This window comes from Fundulus heteroclitus, chromosome 9, assembly GCF_011125445.2.
Source record: "Fundulus heteroclitus isolate FHET01 chromosome 9, MU-UCD_Fhet_4.1, whole genome shotgun sequence".
Classification (NCBI taxonomy): domain Eukaryota; kingdom Metazoa; phylum Chordata; class Actinopteri; order Cyprinodontiformes; family Fundulidae; genus Fundulus; species Fundulus heteroclitus.
Genome location: NC_046369.1, coordinates 20,284,056 through 20,311,694, shown reverse-complemented (window position 1 = coordinate 20,311,694; position 27,639 = coordinate 20,284,056). Strand labels below are relative to the sequence as shown.

Here is a 27,639-nt window from a genome sequence, read left to right as displayed (position 1 = left end):
GGTCTGGTAGTAGTTGTCTGTGGGTGTCCTCTGAGCTGGTGCTACACTCGTCTGGTAGTACTGTTTGTTGTCGTAAGTCGTTACTGCAGCAGAGCGCACGTAGTTATAGCTATCCTGCTGCTGCTGCTGCTGTTTAAAAAAACCCAGAAACATCACAATAACAACGTAACCAAAGCGCCCATTTTCAAGGACTCAAAAAAAAAAAAATAATCTAAACATTCCATATGAAAGCTACAGCAAGAGCACCATAGACACAGTCACTGTGTTAAAAAGTCTTTAAATCACCTTACATGCAACAAAAGAAGTGAGCTGGTAGATTAAAATGTAACCTGGAAAAAAATTATAATAGAAGCAAATGGAAACTGACCATGTCGGAGTATACCTGGTACGTCTGTGGGGTGGTGGTGGGCTGTGGTGGGTCGGGCTGTCTGTAGGTGTAGTCTGGAGGTGCCTGGTGGCTCTGATAGGCAGGGTAAGGAGCCGAGGCCACGGGCCGGGCTGCCTGGACAGGAGCCGGGGAGTATGAGGCGGTCACTGCGTGGGCCACAGCTGGAGCCTGCTGGACGCTGTAGCTGGCTGTAGAGGGATGGGAGTAAGCCGTGGGAGGCTGGGTACTAAAGGAAGAAGATAAGAAACATTACTATACATAACATATATATTAGAGCTGGACGATAATTCGCAATAAGAAAAAACGGGTCAATAAAACTTTGATATAGAGAGAGTTTTCCTTCCTTCCTTTCAGCCTATCATATTACTTGATGCTACAGTCACTACTTCCTCTCGACCAATCGTAATCGCGGACCCAGGCACGCCGTCACAAAGCGCCGCCCTCTCAAACAACAACACAGTGAATATGTTGCAGCAAGTAGCGGCGGAGGAAACGGTCCCAAAACGGGGTTTTACTGGTTTACCAGTCTGAAAGAAATAAACCAGTGATTTGTAAAACTTGCAAGGAACCGATAAAAACAAAGTCTGGTAATGCAACAAACTTGTTTCATCACATAAGCTGTGCAGCCCCGCACGACTCCGCGTCATCTTCGGAGAAATCTTACGGAGCTTCTTCCAAAACAAAGCAGGTACAGCAGCTAAACTGGGCTCCCTTCTTTGTGATAAAATGGTATTGGTATATTTATTTTGGTCATTTTACTGGTCACTTTAGTTTATTCTTTGTCAGTATTTAATAACATAACTCAGGTCTCTTAAGTTATTTTTCTTTAAAAAAAATTCTATTATGGTTAAAAAAGTTATTTAAATAAAGATTTAATTGCAATTCTGTGTTTGTGTTCTTTATTAAAATTAAATCATTTAGCAATATCATAAAATGTCCAGGCAGAGCTGCACATAAAATATGGTTTTAAATATTTTCAATAATTATCGATATCGATCAATATGCATTTTATTTTTATCTATATCGTCCAACCCTACGTCAGAATCCAGTGGACCTCGGCAGCGGGATTTTCATGCTGGGAAAAAAGGAGTACAGTACAGCAGAGTTAAGGACTTTCTGTGGCCCAGTTACGATGCTACTGCGCAACTTCCGAAAAAGATAAAATCAGACAACTCTTACGTTGTGAGAAAGACAATATTTAAAAGAGACAATGTTAAAAGCACCACAGGTCACATCGTCACATTCTGACCAGAGATGCAGTCATCTCCAAACAAAAACCGGAGCGTGCTGGTACCACATCCTTCATCCTCTAAAGACTGGAGTGCCAAGAGCAGACGAGGCTGCACCCAAAGTTGTGAAGATGAAGATGAAGGTGGCTTATTATTAATGTATAAAAATATTTTTATTATTATCGATATCTATCAATATGATTTCTATTTTATCAATATGCTTTTTTTTCCTATATCGTCCAGCCCTAATATGTTTCGGCCTTTAAGTCACTTTTGTTTCACCTGCTGGCTCAGGTCACCAATCTTTACCCAAAACAGTTGTGTAAAATGTTCCCAAAGACAAGCACTAAGTCATAAATGAAATATTTTACAGCCATCTTGTCCGTGTCATATTTTCTGTCAGTCAGTTGGGCCGCAACAGCTCAGTAACATTCACTTTACAGTCGAGCTTTATCAGCATATCTAGACTCGTGCAGGAATTTATTTCCAGGGGTGCTTTTGTAATATATAAACATAAAACATGTTTACTGTTGACTTTGCATGACAATTATGGCATGATTTATAGAGCATTATCCTTTCTTTCACTGTGTAAGTGTAAATTATTATTTAAAGTACATGACCTCCATTTGTTCCCATTTCTGATTATTTTATCTAGGGATTAAAAAAATTGGCATTTTTTAATATATTTATAAGCTTACGTTGGATCTCTTTTTACTTCAAGCTTTTTGATCATATTCACAATACAGTTTCAAATTAAAAATACTTTACACATTTACAATTGTTAGTCATTTCTATTCCTTGATAAAATATTGTCAATGTTTTATTCCTGTTCTAAAGTATATCATACAATATACAAAGAAATACATAATTTTATCATAAATTGTCACCATTATCTTTACTATTATGCATCCTAGTTTATAAACAGAAGTTAACACTGTTATTACGGCGTAAAAAAATAGCTCAGTTTAACTGTTCAATGTTATTCGTGTTGTCAAGTAGCCTATTTAGTCAAGTTTTGGTAGGTTTTATTCTTAGAGCAAAAGTTGTATTTGCTTTATGAAGAGAGAATCTTACAGCCAGAAAAACTTTGATGGTTTCTTTTATGGATGGATTTAATTTTTACTTTTATTACTACAGCCGAAAGAGGCTATAAGTTCAAATTGTTTCCCCATAGTATGAATCTGCACGATGCAGCTTTGTATACACCGCAAAATTGCAATCACAAAAAGGAGATTGGATGCAATATTTGGTTAATATAGCTTAATCGCTCTGCATGTCAATATTTGGCCATCTAAATGCAGTTTCCACATGCCCAAAGCTTAGATGCATTTTAATAATCAAGATGCTGAAGCTTTCAGACAGCGTTGAGGATATCATGATGATGGAAAAAAATGTGAGCTAAACGCAACCATATCAGTAGCAAAGTAGTATTGCAATTGGATGTCATCCCTATTGTGATGGTTTCGATAACAAGACCACATATGATGACTTTGGAATATTTACATTCATACCCCTGACAGATTCAAGTTTGAAGTCATCTTTTAATTTTACCAAAATGTTATTTGTTACTGAAGGTACTATTTAACGTTTCTGGGTGGCCCAGCAAGAGTCCTAAACTGAATCTGATAGAGTGGTGGCAGTGGAAGATTATTCATGGGAGTCCTTCCAACCTCAAAGACTGAAAGCTTAATCGGCCAAAAACAAGTATAGAAACGCCAGTTTTTAATAACGTTTATGAAAACAGAACAATGATGATTTGTGCTGGTGAAGGTTCTCAGTCATTCAGGTCATGATCATTCCAAAAAAGTTCAAAAACAAAACAACTGCACTTTTTTTCCAAAGTTTGAAGACGTTTCGCTTCCAATTTAGAAAGCTTTCTCAATTCAAAATGTCTGGAGTAATGTGGAGTACCAAGCTTTATAGTACTACTCCAGACATTTTGAATTGAGAAAGCTTTCTGGATAAGAAGCGAAACGTCTTCAAACTTTGGAAAAAAAAAAGTTCAGTTGTTTTGTTTAATAACTTTTTTGGAATGATAATTCAAAAATGATGATAATTCAAAAACATTTTTAAATCTAGAATGCCAAGGTTCCCAACAATCATAGAAGAAATCTCCAAAGAAAATGTCCAAGAAAATAAAATCATACATATATGATATGACAACATTTGATACGGTTATCAGACCTTTTTTCCCCCAAGAATGTATAAAACATAAAACAAAGCACACAATTTTAAATTAGCGTTTTTGCCTCAAAGATCTAGCCTACATTAGACACCACCCTGTAAATTAAAATTTAAAAAGGGAAAAAAAAAACACTTCAATGTTATTGATGTTTCAGGCGTACACTTACATACTTTAAATTTAACATGTACGTAAACAAAAAACAAAAAAATCGGTGTCTAGGGTTGTGCAAACTTCAATGATGCACAGACAGACAGAGCTATAAATAATAATCCTGCTTACCAAATTTGTTGGCTGGGATTCAATGCAGAACAACACGTGGGAAAGGAAACCTTATTTACAGTACTGACAGCAAAACTGATAATTCGTGTTGTTAGATTACTTGTCGGGATAAGAGAGATTTATAGAGACAAAAAAAAAACATATCTGCCGGCTGTCTCCCTAACCTGTTCTGCCAACCCTTCTTGCATGCACCTAGTTCTGCACATGCCAAAAACTTTACCGGCTTAGAGAGCTCGGCACAGCAAGCCTCCATAATCCCAAACACCGGCAGAAATGTTACCTGCCGCAGCCAACGAGCCGCGTACAGCCTGCTATGGCGGACTTTTCCTGTTATGTCACACTACGGCATGAAGGGAAAAGCCGGACGGCCTGAAGCCGCTTCCCGGCGGATGGATGTCCGCAATGTGGGGTTCATCTAATGTCAAGCCGCAGGTCGGTGAAACGCTGGCCTGCCGACTCGGTTAGCTAACGTTAGCTTAACCGTTACCGAACCAGAGGGGTCGAGGCAGCCCCCCGGCGACCCCGTCTCCTCCGACAACCCCCCCAGAAAACCGCAACCTCGACCGAACACCAACAGTGACAACAACTCATATGATGGGAAATACCTGTACTGTGGACTGGCACCATGCGTGAACCCGAAATAGTTGCTTGCAGCCATTTTAGCCGAGCTCCCCGCAAAACAGTACAGTACCACGGACTGGGACGAACAGCAGCGGAGCCGTGGAGCTCCACCTCAAGATAGTTCCCCCCCTTTCCCCGACTCATGTAGTGCCGACCATCAAGAAGGGCCTAAAATGGGCATATATCCGACGTAGGTATAGCATCTACATTAGGGAGAAATAAATACTGATTTATCCAATATACTGATCCAAAAAGATTATCAGTTTGTGGATTTTCATAGACTGTTTTGAACATTCCAATGAAATTCCACGGGCAAGTGTGCCAAAACGGAAGTACTTTGAAGTGTACTTCCGGTTGGAAAATCGCTGGAAAAACCGGATGGAAAAAAAGGGATATATATATATATATATATATATATATATATATATATATATATATATATATATATATATATATATATATATATATATATATATATATATATATATAATACTATTTATTAAAATAATTATATAGGTCCTACGAAAGCAGCATTTTTGTGTGTTTTGTGTTTATTTTAATTTCATATCCAAATAAGTAAATCTCAGTATCAATAGTTTGAATATTAATTCATTAGTATTCAATATTTTAGAATTGTTTAATTATTTAATCCATTAATTTCTAAAAAGATAGTAATAGTTAAAGATATTATTATTGCTGTTGTTGTTATTATTATTATCAGTCAGTAACATCATTACATCGGAGCTGTGATGTACTAAGAAACAGCATTTAACAAAAAAGATGGAAGACACTTACTGCTTTTACATTTCAAAGAACAGATTTCCAAACCTGTATTTCAATGCAGACAGAGTGTTTAACAGGCTTTGGAGGAGTGATGGATGGCCTACATGGGAAAGTCACAATGCGGGACAACTGTAGCAGTGAGATGATTGGCTGGCTAAAAGTGAGGTAATGTGCTGCATACTTCATGTTGTATGACAAACTGTGGTGTGCTGTGTATGATAGAGATGGGGCAAGGAGACAGGGAGGGAGGGGAGGGGATCTGGGTGGAGAGAGAGGGAGAGATGCTGTTGCCAGGGAACAGCAGCATAGAGGACGACGGAAAACAACTGCAGGATTATCTGGCAGAGTAAAGGACACAGAGACCAAAGCGCAATTGCCCCATGCTACTGTAGGGATAATTAAACTGGTGCCGTGGAGGATTTTGGACACGGAGATCAAATTTGGAGCTGGTGTAATTGTAAGGATGTGTATGAACCCACATGAAGAGTAAAAGGGGAAGCAAGAGAGAACTTCCATGGTGCCAGAGCAGATGCATTCCCATTAAAGGAATTTTGTGTCTTGGTGGGGTGGATGTAAGGGCTGAGAAACCAGCCGTCGGCTCACTCTGCACGCCCCAATCTCTTCCCAACAAAGGTGGCCAGAGCCGGAGGAGAGGAGGGGTGATCCAGAACAGAGGTACCCCCTGTTTCAAGACACCTGCTGCCTGCTAGTTGCTGACACTGAGGACACTGCAGGACTGTGTTTGTGCATGAGTGTGTATGCATATAGATTAATGAAAGACAGACTGACCCATGTTTCTCCGTTGACATGGGAGATTCTCCGCTGAAATCTTTGCTTCTGTGACTGAGGAGGGGGAAGACACTCAGACATAGACCTGAGAGAGGTTTGGAGGGGATCTCTCACCATTCACGTGAGTAAAGCAGCTTTATTTAACATCTTTACTCTGTGTTTGGCTCATTACCCTGGTCAGGCATCTGGTACTGATAAAATGAAGGTTAGGTTGTCCACATTAATATGTGAAATTATTAAATTATTTTTTCATGGGATGTTTGATTTAGGGTGACCTGAAAAGGCGGTGGAGCCATTTTATTGTAAAGGTAATTCACACCAAACATGGTTGCGGTGGATTTTGATACAAGAAGTGACAGAAGTGTAGTATCTACTAGCAATCAATGGACATTTGTTTCATCACCTTACAAGTACAATTTTTTTCATTATCACAAGATGCACATCTTCAAAGCATTTAAAAGAAATAATGATTATATATTCTGGCCATGTTATTTCCATCAAGATGCAATCTGTCGTTTTTGATACATTCTTCATTTATGATTAGAGATATGTGGAAATAGTTTCTCACCTCTGTGGGTTAGATGTTCTCCAGTTTACATTTACTCACAAGCATTGGCGCCAAAACTACCCTGATCCTATTCATTTTAAAGATCCATGTCCAGCCTTGATGTTTGAGTATTTTAGGGAAAAAAATTTTTAATGTTTTTTTTTTTATGTATGCGTGTTCATTTTCTTTGCACATTTAAAGGGATGGTGCCCTTTCTTGTCACCATACCTGAACTGTGTATAGTTGAAGCACGTGTTGCAATTTGCTTTATTGACCTTTGCGAAGAGAACAGTTGGCAGGAACGTGCTCATTTGCTTTCGTCGGTAATAATAGTTACCCAACTTCATGTCTCAGCAACCCTTCCTTTAGGTTCTCTGTTCCCAAGTGGGTTCTGCCAAACAGCAGAAACCCTTCAGACATTATGGATTTAATATCAAGTGATCTAGACTTTTTAGCTCCAGTGCACCGGGGAACAGGCAGTCATCAAAGTGGCTTTTAGTGCGCAGGATTAAACAAACTATCCAGGGATGTATATGTTTCTAATAACAAATTATACTGGCAAAAGAAAGGACTGGGAAATTAAGTGTTGTTTTTTTCTCTAAAGGATTTATCAAAATACATTTTTAAAAAGGGCAAGTAAGAAAAAGAAAGGAAATGTGCTTTGTTTATCATTGGGTAGATGGATAGTGGAGCAGTGGGTAGCACTGCGGCCATGCAGCAAGAAGGTCCTGGGTTCAAGTCCAACCCTTGTCCTTTGTGCATGGGGTTTGCATGTTCTCCCTGTGCATGCCTGATTGTGTGCGATAAAGGTTGTTTGTCCTGTTTGTTTCCGTGTTCCCCTGCGACAGACTGGCGACCTGTCCTCGGTGTACCCCGCCTCTCGCCCATTGACAGCTGGAGATAGGCACCAGCAAGGGATAGACGTGTTAGAAAATGGATGGATGGATAGATGACCTTGTGAGAGGTGTAAGAATGAAGCCAATCAGTTGGTATTAGTAAAACTATGGCAGATGAGCCAGTTTTAAAAGAAAATACATTTGATCCAGAATATGAAACATTCTAACTACATTCCAGTCTGCTCCGATATTTTCTAGTTCCTTGTTGCCAAATCTTCCCAAAATAACGGCCAGACATTTCCTGCAGCTATACAGAATATAAGTACTCAATTTGAACACGGGAACAAGAAAAACCCAAGAAAATGCACACAATAGAGTTCTGTTCAGATGCCTTGTGTGATGTCATCAGTTACTTGTCAGCAGAGGCTTGTTTTTCGGAGGATAGATTTTATCTCAGTTGCTCTATACGACAACCCCCCCCCACCACCACCACCACCACCACCACCAAAAAAAGCAAAAGAGGTTAAAAACCTAATCATGACATGTTGATGTGAATTATATCAGAAATTTAATGTAAAAGTCTGCTGTGTACAGCAGCTTTAATGTATCTGGATATCCATCTTATGAATTCAGACCTGTTACAGCCACCACCTATTGTGCAGTCAACCATTAGGCTCTGTATTTCCTAAAGCATTTCTCAGAATGTCACATATTTCAACCTTTTGTGGTCGTATGAATGAATGTTATTTCTGTAGTATAAAGCCTCCAGTGTTGACGGAGATCAAAAGGTAGGAGCGTGGAAGGAGCAAAGAGGTTTATGGAGCAAAGAGGGGGGATTAAGCCCGAACACGGTGCTCCACACTGGCCTCCTAAGAGGAGGTTTGTCCGTACTGTTTGACTTTGAGGGGCGCTGAGCCCAAAAACAGGCTATGTCCCAGTCTGTCACATGCGTCTCACATGTGCTCCTGTGGGCAGGGGTTTGAAAACCATGTGACTCGTATTGGTTGGAGCCTTTAAATTGTAATGAAAGAGAGTCAATTATTTGATCAGAATCCTCCCTTTAGGGGAGTGTTCAGTACAAGATGTGTCTTCAGTGAGGCTTTGCAGTAGCTTTTTATCTCAATAAGGCATAAATGATGCTGATTAACAGATGTTTTTCTTCACTCCTCCAGATCCGTGCTGTTCCCTCCAAGGGATGGGCACAACGGAGGCAACTTTACGAATGGAGAACATGGAAGTGAAAGACGAGTGGCAGGATGAAGACTTCCCCAGGTCAGATCCTTCTACTTTCCTTGTCCTGTTTGGTATTCCTTTGTAAAACTCTTATTAATTCGACATATCCGCGAAAGGTTGACGTTTGCAGATTTAAAACGTGCAACAAACACATGTCAGTACACGGCACCAAGTTGAGTGCACTGATCAAATTATGGGGGAATATTTTTTTTTTATGGTGAATAAAGTCTTAATGTCTTGATAATATGGTATCGATGTCAGTCACTGTTATTTTTGCAAACATACACTCTTTTCTGGGAATAAAATCACTTTATTTATATCCAGCTTTCCCCGATGAGCCATCAGTGACTTGCAATAATATTCAAACCCGTTTGACGGTTTCACATTTTCTTATGTTGAAGACACAAACTTCAGTGTATTGTATCGGTATTGTATGAGACAAACTTACACGATGCAACACAGCTGTGAGGTGGGGAAAAAATATTTTTGTGTGCAAATAAAGTCTGGAAACTGTGGTGTGCATTTGTTTTTACCCCACCTTACCATGACACCCCTATAAAATCTAGTGCAACCAAACTAGTGCAAGCAAAGTTACTTAATTCTAAACTAGAGTCCACAAGTAACTTAACCTTATTATAAATACAGCTGTTCTGTCAAGGTCTTATAGGACATAAGTGAACAAACAGCATCATGAAGACCAATGAACATGGTAGATAGGTCAGAATTAAAGTTATAGTGTATAGTTATGGTGTATTATTGTTTTGTTATAAAACAATATATGAAGTTTTGACCGTCAGTCAAAAATGGAAAGAGCATGGCATAATTGTAAAGTGACCAAGACAAAGCTGTCCATCTGAGCTAAAATGCGCTGAGCAAGGAGAGCATGAACCAGTCCAGCTGCCAAGACCCCCTGGGTTACCCTGGAGGAGCTGTGGAAATCGACTGATCAGGTGGGACAAACTGTCAACATGACAGAAATTGTTCATCCAACCCACAAATCTGGCCTGGATGGAAGAATGAAAGAGAACTTTTTGGCCTATGTGCAAAATGTGGAAAACTAACCGCTTGAACTCAACCTCCCCATGGTGGTGGTCACCTCATTCTGTTGGGAGGGCTTCCTTTAGCAGGGACAGGGATGCTGGCTAGAGTTGATGAGAAGATGGATGGAGCTGAGCATGAAGCAATCATGAAATATAAGTCTTTCTCCTTCTACTTTACAATGACACGCACCAGCAAGTTGGCTTGTCCCATAAAATCCCAATGAGAAACATTGGTGTTGGTTGGTTGCAACTTGGCAGAATATGAACAATTTTAAGGAATATAAATACTTGTATAAGGGCACTCTGTGTGAATGTGCAGTTTTCATCATGGGAGGCCGGTATGAAAACTTTTGCATGTTGTGTGAAATAAGTGACTTTAAAAAGAGGTTTTAAAATGTGGCATTTGATTAATGTAATCCCCAGGACATAAAAATACCAGATCCACCAGCATATATCCTTCGTTAATTGTCTGTAAGAGATAATAATAGGAAGGTAGAAAAACTGTTGTTAGATGATGTATGCAGGCTGGAATGCAGAGCTTTAAGGGAGAAAATGAAGTAGCAGGGTACTGTGGTGAAAATCAATCCCGGGTGCCCTCTTTCTCCCTCTTTCCTTGTTCCTCATCAAATAGGGAGGCAGGAAGCTAGGGAGCAGGTGCAGCTTCGTCTGTAAATGGTCTCAGCCCACGTCATGTGATGCATCAGCAGTGAATGATCAACAACACCACTCCAGGAAAATGGTGGCAGCCTTTGGCTAAAGATAGACGCAGACAGTAGGAGCAAGCTGCAGTTGGATACCACGGTGGGATGCTCTGCTTTAACGTTTCTGCCGCAAGCTGAGAGGAAAGGGAATGACTAAGCAAACCAAATGTCGAGGTGTGTGAGGTCAAAAAGCTAAACCGGATCTGCTCTGACAAAAGCTGCATCGTTTTTCTCCCCTGCAGGTAAGCCTCACTTGTTATCCGAGTTCTTAGACTGACTGACGATGATGCTACCATGAAGATGAACAAAAGAGAGGCTCCTGCCTTTGTTCAAATAAATAAAATATCCTGCAGTGGGTCCTCGATTTTGTAAAAAGGGGCTTTATTTTGGACCAAGGAGGTGTTGCACCAGTAATCACTGCGGGAGTCCTCGGGGAGTTTAGAGTCAGCCCCATGCCTGCTTCCCCGAGCTGCAGCCAGTATTTTGGGCTCTAGGGAAACACATGCTGTCACACACTGCACATACCGGTTGGTTTTTATAATGATGCACTAAAAAGGAGATCTGCAGAATAGCCCAGCTCAAAACACATGTTTGCACTGTCCCTTGTAAAACTAAACTGTGACGACCTTGCACTTTAATGCATTTTTTTTGGGATTAGACCAACAAAATGTAGTACATAATTGTGAAGATGAAGGAAAATATATGTGGTTTTTGAAATGATTTAAACTTTATTCTCACAATTCTTACAAAATTTTTTTGATTTGCACAGTACAGACATGGATGTCTTACATACTGATTATTCCCACCCGAGCTTTCGATCTCTGCAGCTCCTCCAAAGTTACCATGGGTTACTTTGCTGCTTTTCTGTAAAATGCCCAGTCTATCCATTTTAGTAGGCGGTCACATCTCGGTAACTTTGTAGTTTTGCCACACTTTCCATTCAAAGATGTAGAACATTGAAGTTAAATTACAGTTATATTTTAACTTCTGAATCCAGTTGATTACTCTAGATGCATTTTGGGGTATCAGAATAAAAGGTGCTGAACACAAGTGCATGGTACATTTTGTCCAACATTTATTTGTTAAGGAAGAAAGATTTGCATCCTTTACCTTCTAATTCGTAACATTATACACAACTTTAATTCAATCTCTCATACAGAAATCCCATTACATGCATTAAAGTTTGTGACTTTAATGTGACAAAATGTGAAAAAAGTAACTTTCCAAGCCACGATAAGCACATTTGCATTGTTTTGCTTATTGATTTCCATACATCAGCATGCACAACCAAAGCAAGCAGCTTTTGACTGGATTTGCTTCTCTGTTTGTGCAATAAACAGCAGGAAGGGAAACAAAGGTGGACCTTTTTTGTCAGCAAAGACATTTATCTTCTATCTTCACTTCTTCTGCTTATCTTCTTCGCCTCGCCACCTCGTCTTTTCTGAAACTCTTACTGACAGCCCTGTAATCTTCTGGTCTCAAAGACGAGAATTTCCCTTCAGCTCACTCCTCTTTCCACAGAGTAGGCGAGATCACCACTTTGATTAGTTCACTAAACATCACCCTCAGCCCAACAGTTCATGTTATAATAGGTCTCTGGTTTAAGACTCGTGTGCCTAGCTTAATAATGCATGTTTCCCCTCCAGACCTCTACCAGAGTACGGCGATATGGACCCCTCCTGTGGTCTCACAGACAGCCGAGTCTGTAAGTACAGAACTGTCACTGGTTAATTTGAACATGATACTGCATGAATATGTCATAAAGGGAGTCTGCCTTTCGATTTTTTGCCAAAGCTCCTCCTAACTCTTTACACGTGAGCCCACCTGGAGGAGGAGGTGGCGTGTCTTCGTCTCATCGCAAACGCCGCACACTGGTGGCCCCTGAGATGAACCTGTCCTTGGATCAAAGCGAAGGGTCTCTGCTGTCAGATGATTTCCTGGACACCCCGGATGACCTGGACATCAACGTGGATGACATGGATACACCAGATGAAACAGACTCATTGGAGTTCATAACCAACGGGAATGACCTGGAGTGGGAAGGTAGGTAGTAAATTACCATATGCATGGTCAGTGATAAAGAAAATAAAGCTAAATTTTTCAACTGAATAGGTTTCCCTATTGTATGAACTTTATGATGCTACCAAATTCTTTAAAACTACATCTATGACTATCTTCTTAATCAAAAACCCTGGCTCTACAGTTTTATGTTTTACTAAGACATGGTCAAAAAAGAGGCTTTAAATATTTATCTAGAAGGCATTGCTAAAATGTTTCTGGCACGCTTAGCCTTAGTCAACGGTTCCCTGAGAAAGACAAAAATCCAAGATGGAGACAACACTTAAAACAAATGTCAGGCTTTGGGTTTGGGTTTGTAGGCCAAATCGCAGGACTTGCATGTTGAAGTGAAGAAGGATTTATTAAGTGACGAACGCAAGGCTCACAGGTTGGGAGCGACAAACAGGAACCAGGAACGTGGCAAGGTTGAGACTGGAACCTGGGTGGCATAGCAGATGACCTAACAAAGAGTGAGACTGAACTGGCTGACTATATAGGGGAGGAGATGGGAGAAGCAGCAGGTGGAGAAAATTAAAACAGCTGAGAGGAGTAAAGGTAACTAGGCTGAACGAAAGGGAGGGCAATGGACTGGCAGGGGGACGAGGGGAGCAGAATCTAACAGGGAAACATGAAGAATGACCAGATAAGAGAATAACCTAACCGAACTAAAGACTGACAGGCAGAAAATAGGAATGAAACATGAATAAACTACTAACATCTTTGAGAACAGAAAGCTAACTAGTGACAGAAACAAGAATCTACAGATCAACAATACTAAAGGGTGCAAAGAAAAACACACTGCAGGATCCCCAGGGAACTAGAAGAAGTAATCAACCCCATAGGGATCATGACACCAAATATAAAGCTGCTAGGCACACCTTTCAGTTAATAAAGTGTGTGATATAGTTTATGACTTATAAAACCTATCATGGTTTGTTTTGCAGTTTTTAAAAATATTTTACCAAGCGTTGATCGTGGTGACATCACAAAAGACATAATGCAGCTGATCTGATTTCTTTTGAGTGTGTCCAATTGTAATATTTCCCTCTTTGTGTTTCCTATTTAATTTTGGTCAAATTCTTTCTTTAGAAAGCTTTTTTCTGTGTATTTTGCTCTGCTGTGGCAACACGTCTGTAAGTACAATGCATGAGTTTCAGGAAAACTTGCCAACAAAAAAGCCATAGCAGTAGAGGGTCAGCGCAGATTTCAATAACTAAGACCTTCACTGTGAATTATAATAACCACATGGTAGAGTCCAAACATTATTATAGATTGTTAAATCCGTGTTTTAAGTCTGTTTCCTGCAGAACTGTTGCATTATTTGCTGCCTTAGCTGAGAATTATCACCAGGGAAATGGATTTATAATGATCCCCAGTTCTACAAGTTAGTGCCACCAAATCCGTTTCAGCAGTATGATATAATCATGGTTCAAGGCAAAACCAGAGAGAACAAGCAATAAAACAAATCCTATCCCTTGGCAGTCATAAATAGAAAAGTTTTTGGTTAAGTTAAAATATTAAGGTGAGTTCGGACTGCATGCAGTGTCAATGTGCTGGTAGGTTTTATAGCTATTTAGAGCAATAAAATCAGAATATAACATGTACGCTTTTCCTAAGAGGCCATTATGCACGGCAAACAATCGGATGGAGTAATTCAAGATGGAATATAAACAGATTCATACCAGATACAGTTCTGAAGACCATCAGTGTCACCATCTCCTTTTGCTTTATCTTCATCAAACAAGCAATATACAACATTGCTTGGATGTCAAACCCTTGTTTAGACAAGTAAAGCTGAACCACTTGCAACTCAGATATATTTAAAATAATTCAGAATCTATGTCGAAATCGATACAAAGATTAAAATCGATGTTTTTAAAAACAATTTAATATCGATAATCTAGCTTTCAATATCGATATACCTCCCAATCTTTAGGGGGTGTTATTACATCGCGCCATTACTGTTCACAGCAAGGAAGTGCAAGTGAGACGAATTTGCGGAATGGCCGGCAGGATTTTAGAAGCGCCTTTATCCCTAAAATCACACGTTTGGGCACATTTTTGGTTTCTGTGATACTTTAAATGCATTGAACATTGAATATTGAATGCATTGTTCAGTAAATTGAACGTTAATATATCTGGCTGGTTTTGTTGATTTAATGACTGAGCATTAATTTGAAAGTAATAAATATCGATATTGGAGTCAACTCAAATCAAGCTGAGCTATATTGAGAATCATATCGAATCGGGTTATCCTAAATGATACCTAGCCCTAATATATATATATATATATATATATATATATATATATATATATATATATATATATATATATATATATATATATATATATATATATATATATAATAAAGTTGCTGATCATATCGTTTTCCTGTATATTGTATTATGTCATCAATCCAAATACACACAAGGCAGAATTAACCTTTTCTTTCTTCTGGGCGCTTCTTAAAAACTTTGTATTTGTTGAAATCCTGCAGTGAAAATCCATACTTCATTGCCCAGTTGTGTTTTTGTTGTCACTGTTGGGAGGAAGTGGGAGGAGTGGGAGGAAAAAATACCCACAGAGATATATTTTTAAAAAGATGAAAGCCTTTTTAACTTTTGTTGATCCTCATTCAGTTTCTATAGGCCTCATTCAGTAAAGTATGTGATGTTTTTTTGAATCCTTCTTTTTATAAAACGTGCACACCGGGATGTGCAGCATTAAAAACCTAGGCCTGTCTTTTGTCCAGATGACACGCCAGTAGCTTCGGCCAAGGCGGGTCCGGGTGGAGGCTCTGGAGCACCGGCTGAAGATGGAAACGCAAACAACGGGCGACTGTGGAGAACGGTGATTATCGGAGAGCAGGAGCACCGTATCGACATGCAGATCATCAAACCTTACCTCCGGGTCATCACACACGGAGGTAAGCGTCAAGCTTGGATATTGATTTAAAGATGTTTTCAGAATAAAACTATGTAGATTTGAGAAAACCCATAACAATTATTCATTGTTTCTCTCATCAGGTTATTATGGGGAAGGCCTAAACGCCATCATTGTGTTCTCTGCTTGCTACCTGCCCGACAGCAGCTGTCCAGACTACCACTACATCATGGAAAACCTCTTTCTGTAAGTCTGTGGGTCTATCTATCTATCTATCTATCTATCTATCTATCTATCTATCTATCTATCTATCTATCTATCTATCTATCTATCTATCTATCTATCTATCTATCTATCTATCTATCTATCTATCTATCTATCTATCTATCTATCTATCTATCTATATATATATATATATATAAAATTGTAACCAAGGAATAAATCGTCACTCCTTCGACCTGCAGATATGTGGTCAGCAGCCTTGAGATGCTGGTGGCCGAAGACTACCTGATCATTTACATGAATGGAGGCACCCCTCGGAGTAAGATGCCTGGAATCAGCTGGCTGAAAAAATGCTACCAAATGATTGACAGAAGGTAAGCAAATGAGGAGGAATAATAAAAAAAAGACTAACATCCTAAACATGCTAAAAGTTGCATTAAGAAGGCTTTGCTGTTTAAACACGCTGAAGATTTTACTTCAAGGTCAGACAGATATGTGTGACGCTGATGCTGACATATGTGACAGAGAGAGTAATAGCAGCTGACACATGCTGTCAGTCGATAGACTGAAGGTGACTCACAGCCCCATTTAAAGCAGGAAATGGTCAGAAAACCAATTTTTAGTGCAGGGGTCTGCAGCCTGTGGCTCTGGAGCCGCAAGTGGCTCTTTGGACCTTCCACAGTGGCTCCTAATAACTTTGGCTACAAATTATATTTTTATTATGGTATTTAAATGTAATAATGATAATAAATGCAGGTTTGGAATAATTACTTTTAATTTTCACAACAGAATGATGCTAAAAGTGCCAGTAATATTTAATTTTAAATCAATATTTTTTCATTATGTTGGAAACAGATTTTTTTCACATCGTTATCCATAAATATCAACATCCCATCCATCCTCTTTTTTTCAAACCTCAAAATAGATATAAAAGGGCGTTTCTTTAACAATGACGACATATTTCCTACAGTAGATCTTTATTAAAAATTTTAACTTGTCTTTTTTCAAAAGGCCAGGCAACATTTGCGGCTCTGAACCAGTTTAATTCAAGTGGACTGAAGGCAAAATGGCTCTTTAGACTGTAAAGGTTGCAGGCCCCTGGTTTAGTGTCTAGTATGTCCACTAAACACAGCTAACAGTTCACTTATAACTAAAACAACAACTGTTAATTCATTGTGGGTTTTTTCTTGTTTTTTGTTTTTTCCCCACGGCAGATTGAGGAAGAACCTCAAGTCTCTGGTCATCGCTCATCCTACGTGGTTTATACGCACAGTTCTGGCGATATCCAGGCCTTTCATCAGGTAAAACCAGCAAGAAGGTTTGACGTTATGGACACCATTTTTTCACCACAACAAAAAAAAAAGAAATGCGCAGAAAGATGCACAAAGTCATTAATTCAATTAAATTTTACTTATATAGCGCCAATTCATGAAGCATGTCATCTCAAGACACTTTCCAAAGTAAAAATTTAATCAGATTATACAGATTGGGCCAGATTATACATTGCACGTTTAAATTTGTAAAACTGATGAGCGTTATAAAAATCTTTTTTTCAGCACATGGAGGTAAAGTAATAACCTACCCATTAACCACAACTGCTGGAGTGTTTTCATGTAGGTGTCGAGGATTTTAGAATATTTCTCATGGTCATTAATCAGAGCCGCTGCTTCATCGTCTGCAATGTTAGCTCCCCGCTGCTGGTACATCCAGCTGGATAAAAAGTCAGAGCTGCTGCTGTGGTGCCGATCAAAGACAAAAGCACAGCCTCCTCGCATCTGTAGCTATACTTGCTGGTGTAAATAATCCATATTGTATCTTCTATGGTGTGTGTTCTTACATATTCATAGGCTTATTTGAAATTCAAAAAAATCCACTCATCTTTGCTAGTGCTTGCTAGCCTTGCTAACGGTTTCATTTTACACTGAGACAGCTCTGCAGATGTGACATCTCCACCTAAATGTGGCTCATACATGTGGCCGCACCTAGTCCTGTATCCAATAACTATGTTATTGTTCTCCTACGTGTCTCGTAGTGCTGGATGAACATAGTTCTGATTCAAATACAAAGCTCAACAGAGCCATATTTTTAACACTGGTTACACTCAGATTATGTTGTCCCATGACACAATGGCAGAAAGAAAACCAGTCTACAAGCTGTCCAGTAGGTGCCTGAGCTTTATTCTTCAGACAGAAATATCTGGTCTGTTGTACAGGGCTGGCTTGTAGTTTGATCTGGACATTCAATATGTTTTTTTTTTTTTTTAAGTTGCTCTGCAGCAACTGAGATTCATTCATTCTAAGTAATCAAAAGTAGGTTCAGCGATACTGAACACACAGATTGAGTATGTTTATAAAGAGCAAGCATGAACTGGTCTGCGAATACACACAGAGACCCTAATGTCAGTGTTGAAACTAGATCAAGACTTAAATTTGGTCCAGTTCATGTACATCTCGGGTGAAACTAGACCAAATTAAATCCAATTTAAGGACTGTCAATAGTCTCAATGCATTATCCAAGACCAAAAGTAGCAAGTAATGTGTTATTTGACAATTATTTTACTATAAGTCTTTTTGTTTCCTCTGTCTCTCTCTGCAGTGTAAAGTTCATGAATAAGATCCAATACGTCCACAGTTTAGACGAACTTGCAGAGATTGTTCCCATGGAGCACGTCCATGTGCCTGAGTGTGTGATGCAGTAAGTGCATATGGCCACTAGAAGGAGCTGCAGGAGAGCAGGCAAAAGTTATTGCTGTTGTGAAATGATGATGCATGTACATGTAACTTTAAAAAAAAAAAAAAACTCTACTCTGATCTGTTTTGAATAAGGTTTTTAGAAAGCTCATTTTTTTAATTTAACTTATCTTTAGAATGAAGGAAATAACAGTGCTATTCTTCTTTTAGATATGACGAAGAAAGGATCAAAGCCCGAAGGGAAAGGTGAACTACAGATTTTATGTCATTTTGATGATGATTCCCTAACCCTCATTCATATCCATCAACCATTATGGCATTCAAACCGTACAGGGTGTTAAATGTAGCTACTTGCTGCACACAAATGTCTCTGGACCATCCCAAAAATAGACACCAGCAGAAATGCTCACAAAAACTGCTCTTATGTGTGCAGGATGGAGCAGGAGCGGCGGCAGCAAGAGCAGCAGTCAGTCCCACAGGGGCCAATTAAAAAGTCTGTGAGGTACAGGACCACCGCCTACTGAATCTTGGCATAATTTTACAGCGTTGATACTCAGCCGAATCAGGTTTCTGGTGCATTGTCCTGCAGACTCTAAGCTTTTAGAAATTCTAACTGTCTTTGTTTTCCTGTTTCATAGGCCAAAATCAATGATTGTGGAGCAATGATTGTGAGAAGGAAAAACTTTGAAGGTGAAGGTAAAATGAACCCCTGTGTTTTTTTTTTAGCTTTTGTTTTCGTATAAAGGCTTTATCACATTACCAGTTACATCTCCACTAAGATATTAAAACTCAAGCCTGCAGATTGCACATAACAGAAGTGTGCATGTGCAGTAGCTTGTATTAATATTCACACTGCCCAAACTTTTTTAGATTTTGTCATGACAAATACCATTGTACCTTATTGCAATTGTATGGGCCAGTACAAAGTGGTGCATTATTAGAAACTGGAAGGGTAAAAATCCCTGGTTTTCAAATTTCTAACAAATCAAATCTGAAAAGTGAGGTGTGTATTTTGATCCCACCTCATTACTCTCCTACATTTTGTAAAATCAAGTGCAACCAACTGCACTTTACCAAGAACACTCTTTCTCCATGCCACTGGAGCCTTTTAGACAAAAAATGTATTATTGTTTTACAATGGCCCAGTAGGCCAGAACCTAAATTCAGCTGAGCACTGCATGGTAACAAGACTTGAACATCGATGTCCATGGATGCTTCTTATTCAGTGTGATCTGCTTTACAAAAAAAATGAGCAAACAGTTTCAGATATACAAGACATTGACTTAGGGCAGGGTTGTCAAGCTCATTTCTATATTGGACCACTTTGACATCATGAAGTCATTAAACGGGGCCGGTTGCACGTGTATAGATGACACTTTTGATTTTATAATTTCATTTCAGTTCAGATAGAAATATAAAAAAATGCACAGTAACATAAAAGTAGAACCCTTAGCCCCATACAGTTTATCTGCAAAACAAGGTTGATATTGGGGTGAGTTACACTTTAAACTCATCATTCTGCATCACCTTTCCTCTTTTTAGACATTTCTGGGTTGTTTTAATGTGTTGTGGGAAAACTGACATCTAGTGGCAGGATGCTGTTACTACACAGTTAAAAAAAATCAATGCTCGATCCAGGAGGCACGGTTTTAGCAACTTTATATAATTTAAGCGAATATATGCCTCTACTTTATTACATGATATGCCTTTTTTTAGCTCTTGGGGGCTGGATAAATTGCCTTGACAGTTCACACAATTCAGCCCGCAGGCCTTTAGTTTGACACAAGTGAATTAGGGTGTTGAATGCAAGTAAAATACATTGAAGTTTGGCTGTAACACAACAAAATGTAAAAAGTTCAGCAAAAATGTTTTTGCAAAGGACTATTTGTGTTTAGCTGGAAAGGTTCAATATTAAACGTTGTAGATCATCAATATGGATCAGAGTAATTAAAAAATTTTAGTAATGCAAAGCAAAGCAATTTTCAGCCCTAAAATAATAATAATATTTAATATTGTATGTTTTAGCTGTTGCATAACTGAACACAAGTGTTGCACAGAAGCAACAATTATCCTTTTTGTGTGAGGAAATGCTTTATTTGCTCTCTACATGTCTTTGATTTGGCAGTGTTGAATGGGTACGGCATTTCCTAAAACATTTAGATCAGCTAAGGTTTCAAGATCTGAAAAGTGGCTTCATGGCAATAAAATCTCTTACATTTTTAGTATAATTCAGAATTTTTTTCAGGGGAAGATCTTTAGGTAGACAGATTGTTATGTTGCTAACCTAAACTTCATTTAGTTCCCTAAAACCCCAATTATTAGGACAAATGGTAACATAACAAACATCAATAAAACTCCAAGGGCTCAGAGTGGCATTCAATCCATTTGAGCTGGTTTTAACCAGCAGCCTGTGAGGTATACTGTAAACAAACCAGCAAGGTGTAACTTTCAAAATGTCAATACAGTCATGCAAAGACAAATGAGAAGTGTCAACATTTTGCCTTACAACAGAGGTCTTCCCCGGTACTAACATGGAAGGGGGGGTCCTTGCACAGAATCTTCATTAATCAAGGCGGCCCCTGCCTGAAAATTGTTGAAGACCCCTGCCTTAGACGATAAACAATTCATTTTTTAGCAAGATCTACTACTCCATCCAGAGATTGGTGAACAGTGAGCTGCAAGAGAATAATAATAAAAAAGATCAAGGCAAGCACAACTCTACATACAGCCCCGTCTCCACCAATGAAAACAAAATTGTGAACGGCTTTAAACCGTCCTCCAGCTGTGATTTACTCCAAACAATGAGTGAGCTTTGAGCCGCAGAGCAGTGACAGCCAACAGTGCAGCCAGCAGAGATATCCTGAACACAGTTGTACCCCAAGCTATTATATTTTATTGTCCCCCAATTTGCTAAATGCTGCAATGCTTTGAAAATGAATAGCTGTCCCCACCAAAGCTCTGCACTAAACACACAAAAACCCAGGCACCCCCATTGTTGGCACCATGGAAACATCTTTTTGTTGTTGGAAAGTCTGCACTGGCTGTAGTGAAAACATCCTAATTCTATGGGGAAGAACAAATACCAGACACGAAAATGAACTTTAACTTCATTGCAGATGCACCTATGTGAGGACTGCATTCACTCCCTCGAACTGAATGATTCACCCGTACTTTGTACAACGTAAGGTTTTCTTATCAAATGGGGAGCACAAAGCTTGCTTTACAAGATAACCTTTTACAAAGATGAAATAAGCAGCTTAACATAGTCAATTATTGCTCATGTCATGCATATAAAGGCTAATGCAGATTGAACATAAACTGTGCAAACGTCTTTAAAATCTGTGTTTTGCTTTCCAACACTTGTTTGTGTGCATGCAGGGGGTGACAGCTAGATGACCAGCAAGTCGACCACCTCCTCTCTTATTTGATCCACATCCAGCTGATGTTTCATGTAACTTCACAGTCAAAAAGAGGGCCGCTCTGTCATATAATATTCACGCCATCAGCAATTCCCTCCTCTTGCTGAAAAGTGGGACGTTCTCCCAGCTTGAAAAGGTAGACCAAGAAGTGGCTGCTCTGTCAAATAAGATGTTTTTTACAGGAAGCTGTCGCTGCCTCTTGTAGGTCCTGATGTTTGGTTCATAAAATTGTTGGACCACAATGAGGTATTTGATTGATTCTGTTATTTCTCCCACTGATGTAATATCTGTAAAGATAAGTCTGAATCTGATTTAATATTAAAACATAAATCAGAGTTTAAAAATTAAGCTTTTCGAAGCTCAAAATGCAGTGTGGTTCAATAGCTTTTGTCGCACAATGCGAGAGTTTTTGACACGCAGCATGTCGGGATGAGATATTCCACGTTGGGAGCACTACTAAAACAAACTGCTCTCTCAAGTACACACACTGCAGGTTGGTGAAGATATAACAGTGTCAGATGCAGATGTAGCAATGTAAAAGATGCCTTCGTCTCTCTTTTCTTTTTACCTCGTAGCTGCTGTATCTTTAAGGCCTTTCCAAGCTCTGTCCTAATTATCCTAGCATCCATAAAAGGTCCAGATATACAAACATTTCTTTATGTCCGTCTTCTCGCTTTCTGGCCTTAGTTGCTGTGTGAACTACTACCTGTACTCTATTGTGTATTATGATGTGCCTGCATTGTGCTGATGACTACATTTTCTGAGCTAGAAAACCCCACATGAGAAAAAGATCTGTAAAATAAACGCACACGAAATGTTTGGTTTGTAGACGTCTGCTGTAAGAGCAAACTTCAGACAACAGACCATGCAAACCTTTAGGAGAATTTGTTAGTTTGCTACCTACCACATGCATGTTTTTAAAAATAGAGTGCTAACCCTGCACATTCAAAGACTCAACTTTAGATTTTACATGGAAAACAAAATTCATTAAATCCCTTCAGATGCTATTGTTTTAAGATTAACTTTTTCCATGGGGGGGGGTGTCAGCTGTCTGCTTAGATGGAAAAACATTATATTGTCAAAAGTATTCGCTTATCTGCCTTTGCTTACATTTGGACTTAAGGGGCATCCCATTCTTAATCCATATCGATATATCAATATGACGTTAGGGCACACTCTGCAGCTACAGCAGCTTTAAGTCTTGTGAGAAAGCTTTCCAAAAGGTTTAGGGGTACATTTATGAGAATATTAGACCATTCTTCCAAAGGGACATTTGTGAGGTTAGACACTGACATTGGACGGCCTGGTTTACAGTCTCCATTCTAATTCATCCCAAAGCTGATCGGTCGGGTTGAGATAAGGACTGTGTGCGGGTCAGTCGAGTTTTTCCACACCAAATTTGCTCATCCATGCATCCATGGGCGTTTTGCCACTGGTGCACAGTCATAAAACAGGATAGCCCATCTCCAAGCTAATCCAACAATGTCGAGAACATTTAATTCTCCACAATGACTTGATATAATGGAGCACTGAGAGTTCCTTTACACCAAGTCCAGCTTCTGAGAGAAGCAACCATAATCCCTTCTGCACCAACATTTTTTCTTGACACAATGCAGTCAGACAGAGGCCATTCTAATGACAAATGCCAAACCCCGACTTGTCCGTTACATTGTTAGACTGGAAGGCGTTATACATACACCCGTCCAAAGAACAGGTCTCCTCTACTTTAGAGTCCAGAGGCGGCACGCATTACACCATTGCATCTGACCTTTCCCACTTGGTTATGTAAGGCTTGGCTGCAGCTGCTTGGCCGTGAAAACCGCTCCATGAAGCTCTCTGCATTGTTGCGCTCCCAAGGCCACACGAAGTTCGGAGGTCTGTAGCTATTGTCTCTGCAGAAAGTTGACGATCTCTGCACAATGACCCTCAGCATCTGCCAGTGTTGTAGGACTCGAGTCCGAGACTCAAACTCGAGTCCGAGTCATTAGCTAAATTTAGAGACTCGTGACTTGACTTGGACTTGAGAACTGATGACTCGAACTTGGACTCGGAAATTGAGAAAAAGACTTGACTTTTTTTTTATATCATTAGGGTATAATTTTAATATGTCATTAGAATATTATTTGGTGTATGATTTTAATATCTAAATTATTAGTGCAATGTGGTGGAGTGTGGATTTTTTTTTTAGTTTAAAAACATGTAGGCTATGCTTACTTTAGTGCAGAACTTGGACTCGACTTGATCAATAGTGACTCGACTCGGACTCGACTCTGATTTTTTTTAATGACTTGGACTTGAACACTGGAGACCCGAACCTGGACTCGGACTCGAGGCATAGTGACTTCACTACAACACTGGCATCTGCTAAGGGTCCACTTTGTGATTATACACGGCCCTCCCACATCATGGCTGGGTTGCTGTTGATCCACTTCATTATAGTACTACTAACAGCTGACTGGGATGTTTAGTAGCGAGGAAAAAGCCACACTGGAGTTCACTGAACTCCTGAGAGCGACCCAATCTTGTTTGAAGAAACGGTCCCCAGGCCTGTAGGTGCTGAAGTTTATACACCCGTGAGCATGGAACTGACTGAAACACCCAAATGCTATGATGTGGAGGGGTGAGCGAATACTATTTTCAATATTTTGTGTCTGAATTTGATTTTACGTAAATAAGATTTATGCAGTTTGAACGTTGCCCGTTTTGAGGGTGTCAGCTTCAAACACCTGAGATGTGATTTAAAATAAAGTTGTTTTTTTTATGTTATCCATGTTTTCAGCATCTTGAACCGGGAGCAGAATACAGCAACCACATGCCTGTTAACCTGTGTGTTTTTGATGTTGATTTGCACTACTAGGTTTGGTTCTTAACAGAAAACACGAGTTGGTTTCTCACAGACTGTCACCCTGTTATGTTCAATCACTGTTTCTTTTATCATTTTCTGAGCATACCTTGTGTATTTGGCATGCTGTGAAAATGCATAACAGCAGGATAAGTAAAAAGTTTTAATAGTTAAATTCAATGCTTACTTTTTGAAGCAGGAATTCTGGATTAAAGGTTTCAATCAGTATTTTACTGAGTATCATGTTTTCATATTGTTTCCTGTTATAGGCTGGTTTTTATGGCTAAACTGAGTGTCGATTGTGGAACTCCAATGAAATTTAAACAAATATCAGGACGTAAAACATTTTTATTTTTATTATATTTGTTTATTTATTAATGATGTACCAATGTCACGAGAAATGCTGGCACAAACCTGACCTATATAGGCCCTCCAAAACAGAACTGCTCATTTGACGGTAAAAGCACAACACAAACATATGTCTATCATTTTGCTGTAAACTGTTTGCTCAGATTAAAGAAATAAATAACTTCCTCCTTCAAAAGCCTGACAAGTTTTTGTTTGTAAAAAGATATCGTCTGCCAGTTTGACCTGGTAGACTCTAAAAAACGTACCTCTGTGTCTACTGCCAACCCCAGTGTGTTATGGAAACAGTTGCAGGGATTTACAACCGGACGACAGGCTTTTAGAATAACTGGCAGGTTGTTGTTTTTTTTTCAGTAGAGAAAACAGGGTGAGCTGTGCCGCATGTATTGTAAAGTAGTTAAAAATTAAAAACTTTTCACCATTTGAACTGGTTAGAGCATGACCTGCACGTCTGTCCTGCACTGTGGGACAGTAGCGATAAGAGTCGACAGATAGGAAATGTGTCTTTTCATGGTCTGAAGGACTCACCAGGTCCAGAGATCGGTCCCAGTTCACCCAGAACCTCCCCTGCCACACATTAATCTAGAAGATTCCAGCTCTTACACTTGTAAGCACGAGTCTGCATTTTATGATGGATAGAGAAGTAAATTTCTATAAAAGCAGTCACTATTCTGCAGATAACCAAACGTTTGCGAGGTAAACACTTAATATATTGGTTTTACTTAAAATAAAACATTTATGGTAGACAGTAAAGCATTTGGTAGGCTGCATATTGCCCTAGTTCCCATTTGAACCATTGGCATATGCCCCAATTAATGGGCTTCCTTTTAACTTGCTGTCTATTAAAAACAGCTTAGTGTCCTCATACGTCTGACACACATATGTGAGATGATAACTGTGTCACAAGACATGAGGCTGAGGCTTGCACACTCATAAAGTAATCCAATATTAAATATGTTTTCTCTTAATGTACATATAATCAGTTCATATTTTGATTACTATGAAGGATTTCCCTAAACTTTAAATGATTTTTTTAGAAGTTCAGACTTAACCTCATTGATGGTTGGTTGCAGACATTAAAAAGTAAGCTAACAACTACTGTTTTTTCATACCATCCAACATCCATCCATCCATCCATCCATCCATCCAAGACCAGAAGGAATAGTACCTGCATCAAGTTTTGGGTCTGCCATGGGATCCCCTATTGCAAGGCTTGTTGGTGAGCAACTGTTGGTTCCTGAGGCTTGACTGGGTTCATCCTGAAAAAGCAACAAATAGCCCTTCCACATTGGCCAATCACCTGCAGGCAGGAACGCTGATATCAGATGTTAGAGTTACTTTTGCTAGTCTCACAACCTTGTTTATCCTGCTGTACTGTGTATAATATAATAAAAGAAAGTCTGTTAAAAAAACAACAAAAAGGTTTGACACACATTCTCTGAAAATGTGTCTAATTTTCTCAGAACTCCACACACAATTTAGACCTTTTTCTCTTCAGTGTTACACTGTGTTACACATGCCGTGGACAGTATACAGGGGTGTTGTAGAAGTTCCACATCACTTTTTATGTTCCAAACCCAGAAAACACATTAAAAATGAGAGAGAGTTGTATTCAGTAAATGTAAACTTAATAGATTAAATACATTAAATACATTAGAAAAAGCAACCTTTAAGCCTCAAGTCTCTGGGCCCATGGCTGGATCTGTTCCTGCTGGATCCGCCTTTGCTCTGGGGGGTCCCTTCGGGCAGCTGGGGTTCTGGTTCCCCTGGTGTCTGCCTCGGTGCTCTGGGGTGCGGGTCTTTGGCTCCTCACAACCACTATAGAGCATTTTTCTTATGGATAAACCTTACATACACAAGCAAACTCTCACAAACACTTACAGATGACTGGATTCAGGTACTTACAGATTCACTCCTATACAGAAAACTTGTATTATTAGCTTTAGCTGTCACTTTATACGTTTCGCATTAAATAATACTGTATATTCTTCAGCGATGGTATCGAGGCGTTGGTTGTGTGTACCTGTAATAATTTATCGGTTGGTTTTGCTGTTCTCATTATATCTCTCTTTGCAGGTGAGTTAGCTTGCTCTCTCGCTTTTCTTTCCTTCTCTTTTCACCTTTTCTCCATTTTTGGATTTGTCTGAACGGTATCTCTTCTGTTTTTCCTATTCTACCTTCCCCTTTCTGTGTCCATTGAACATGAAATAGTCCCAGCATATATAAATCAAGCGGAACACTATGGCGAAAGCAGTAAGGCATTAAGACAACAGTTCTTATTAATGCTACATTGCCAGAAAGGACACAAAATAAATAAATAAATACATTTAATTAAAAAAATAAACATACTTTTCATCAAGCCCCCATTTCTGCATGAAAAATGTTGCTCTTTTATTGGTCCGATCCAATATTTTAATCTTAAATGCGTTTTTTTTTTTATCGGCTGAAAGGGGAAACAGTCATAACATAAATAGAGGCTTTAAAACATCATCAGTCTGTCTTAACCCATATAACGTGTTTACCTTTA

The 27,639-nt window shown here is 39.2% G+C and overlaps 2 protein-coding genes across 10 annotated transcripts in view; one reads left to right on the top strand and one right to left on the bottom strand.

The window, feature by feature from the left end:
• zfr2 (zinc finger RNA binding protein 2) overlaps nt 1–4,803 on the bottom strand; it is a 56,458-nt gene extending 51,655 nt beyond the window's left edge. The window contains exons 1-3 of one of the 5 annotated variants that reach the window (XM_036141200.1): nt 4,687–4,803; nt 368–614; nt 1–129 (exon numbers count right to left, since the gene is read on the bottom strand). In XM_036141200.1, the coding sequence (XP_035997093.1) occupies nt 1–129; nt 368–614; nt 4,687–4,739 (429 nt within the window). In that variant the 5' untranslated portion in view covers nt 4,740–4,803. The remainder of the gene's footprint in view (nt 130–367; nt 615–4,686) is intronic. The other 4 variants (XM_036141202.1, XM_036141203.1, XM_036141204.1 and 1 more) reach the window with 4 other exon arrangements.
• atcaya (ATCAY kinesin light chain interacting caytaxin a) overlaps nt 1–23,928 on the top strand; it is a 32,215-nt gene extending 8,287 nt beyond the window's left edge. For 2 of the 5 annotated variants that reach the window (XM_036141206.1, XM_036141209.1), the window contains 9 exons: nt 15,443–15,616; nt 15,717–15,819; nt 16,038–16,169; nt 17,010–17,096; nt 18,391–18,489; nt 18,696–18,731; nt 18,919–18,987; nt 19,124–19,181; nt 21,864–23,928. In XM_036141206.1, coding sequence (XP_035997099.1) covers nt 15,443–15,616; nt 15,717–15,819; nt 16,038–16,169; nt 17,010–17,096; nt 18,391–18,489; nt 18,696–18,731; nt 18,919–18,987; nt 19,124–19,151 — 728 coding nt within the window. In that variant the 3' untranslated portion in view covers nt 19,152–19,181; nt 21,864–23,928. Of the gene's footprint in view, nt 1–5,927; nt 6,396–8,829; nt 8,930–10,588; nt 10,874–12,277; nt 12,337–12,425; nt 12,675–15,442; nt 15,617–15,716; nt 15,820–16,037; nt 16,170–17,009; nt 17,097–18,390; nt 18,490–18,695; nt 18,732–18,918; nt 18,988–19,123; nt 19,182–21,863 lie in introns of those variants that run through there. The other 3 variants (XM_036141207.1, XM_036141205.1, XM_036141208.1) reach the window with 3 other exon arrangements.
• The last annotated feature ends 3,711 nt before the right edge of the window (nt 23,929–27,639 follow it).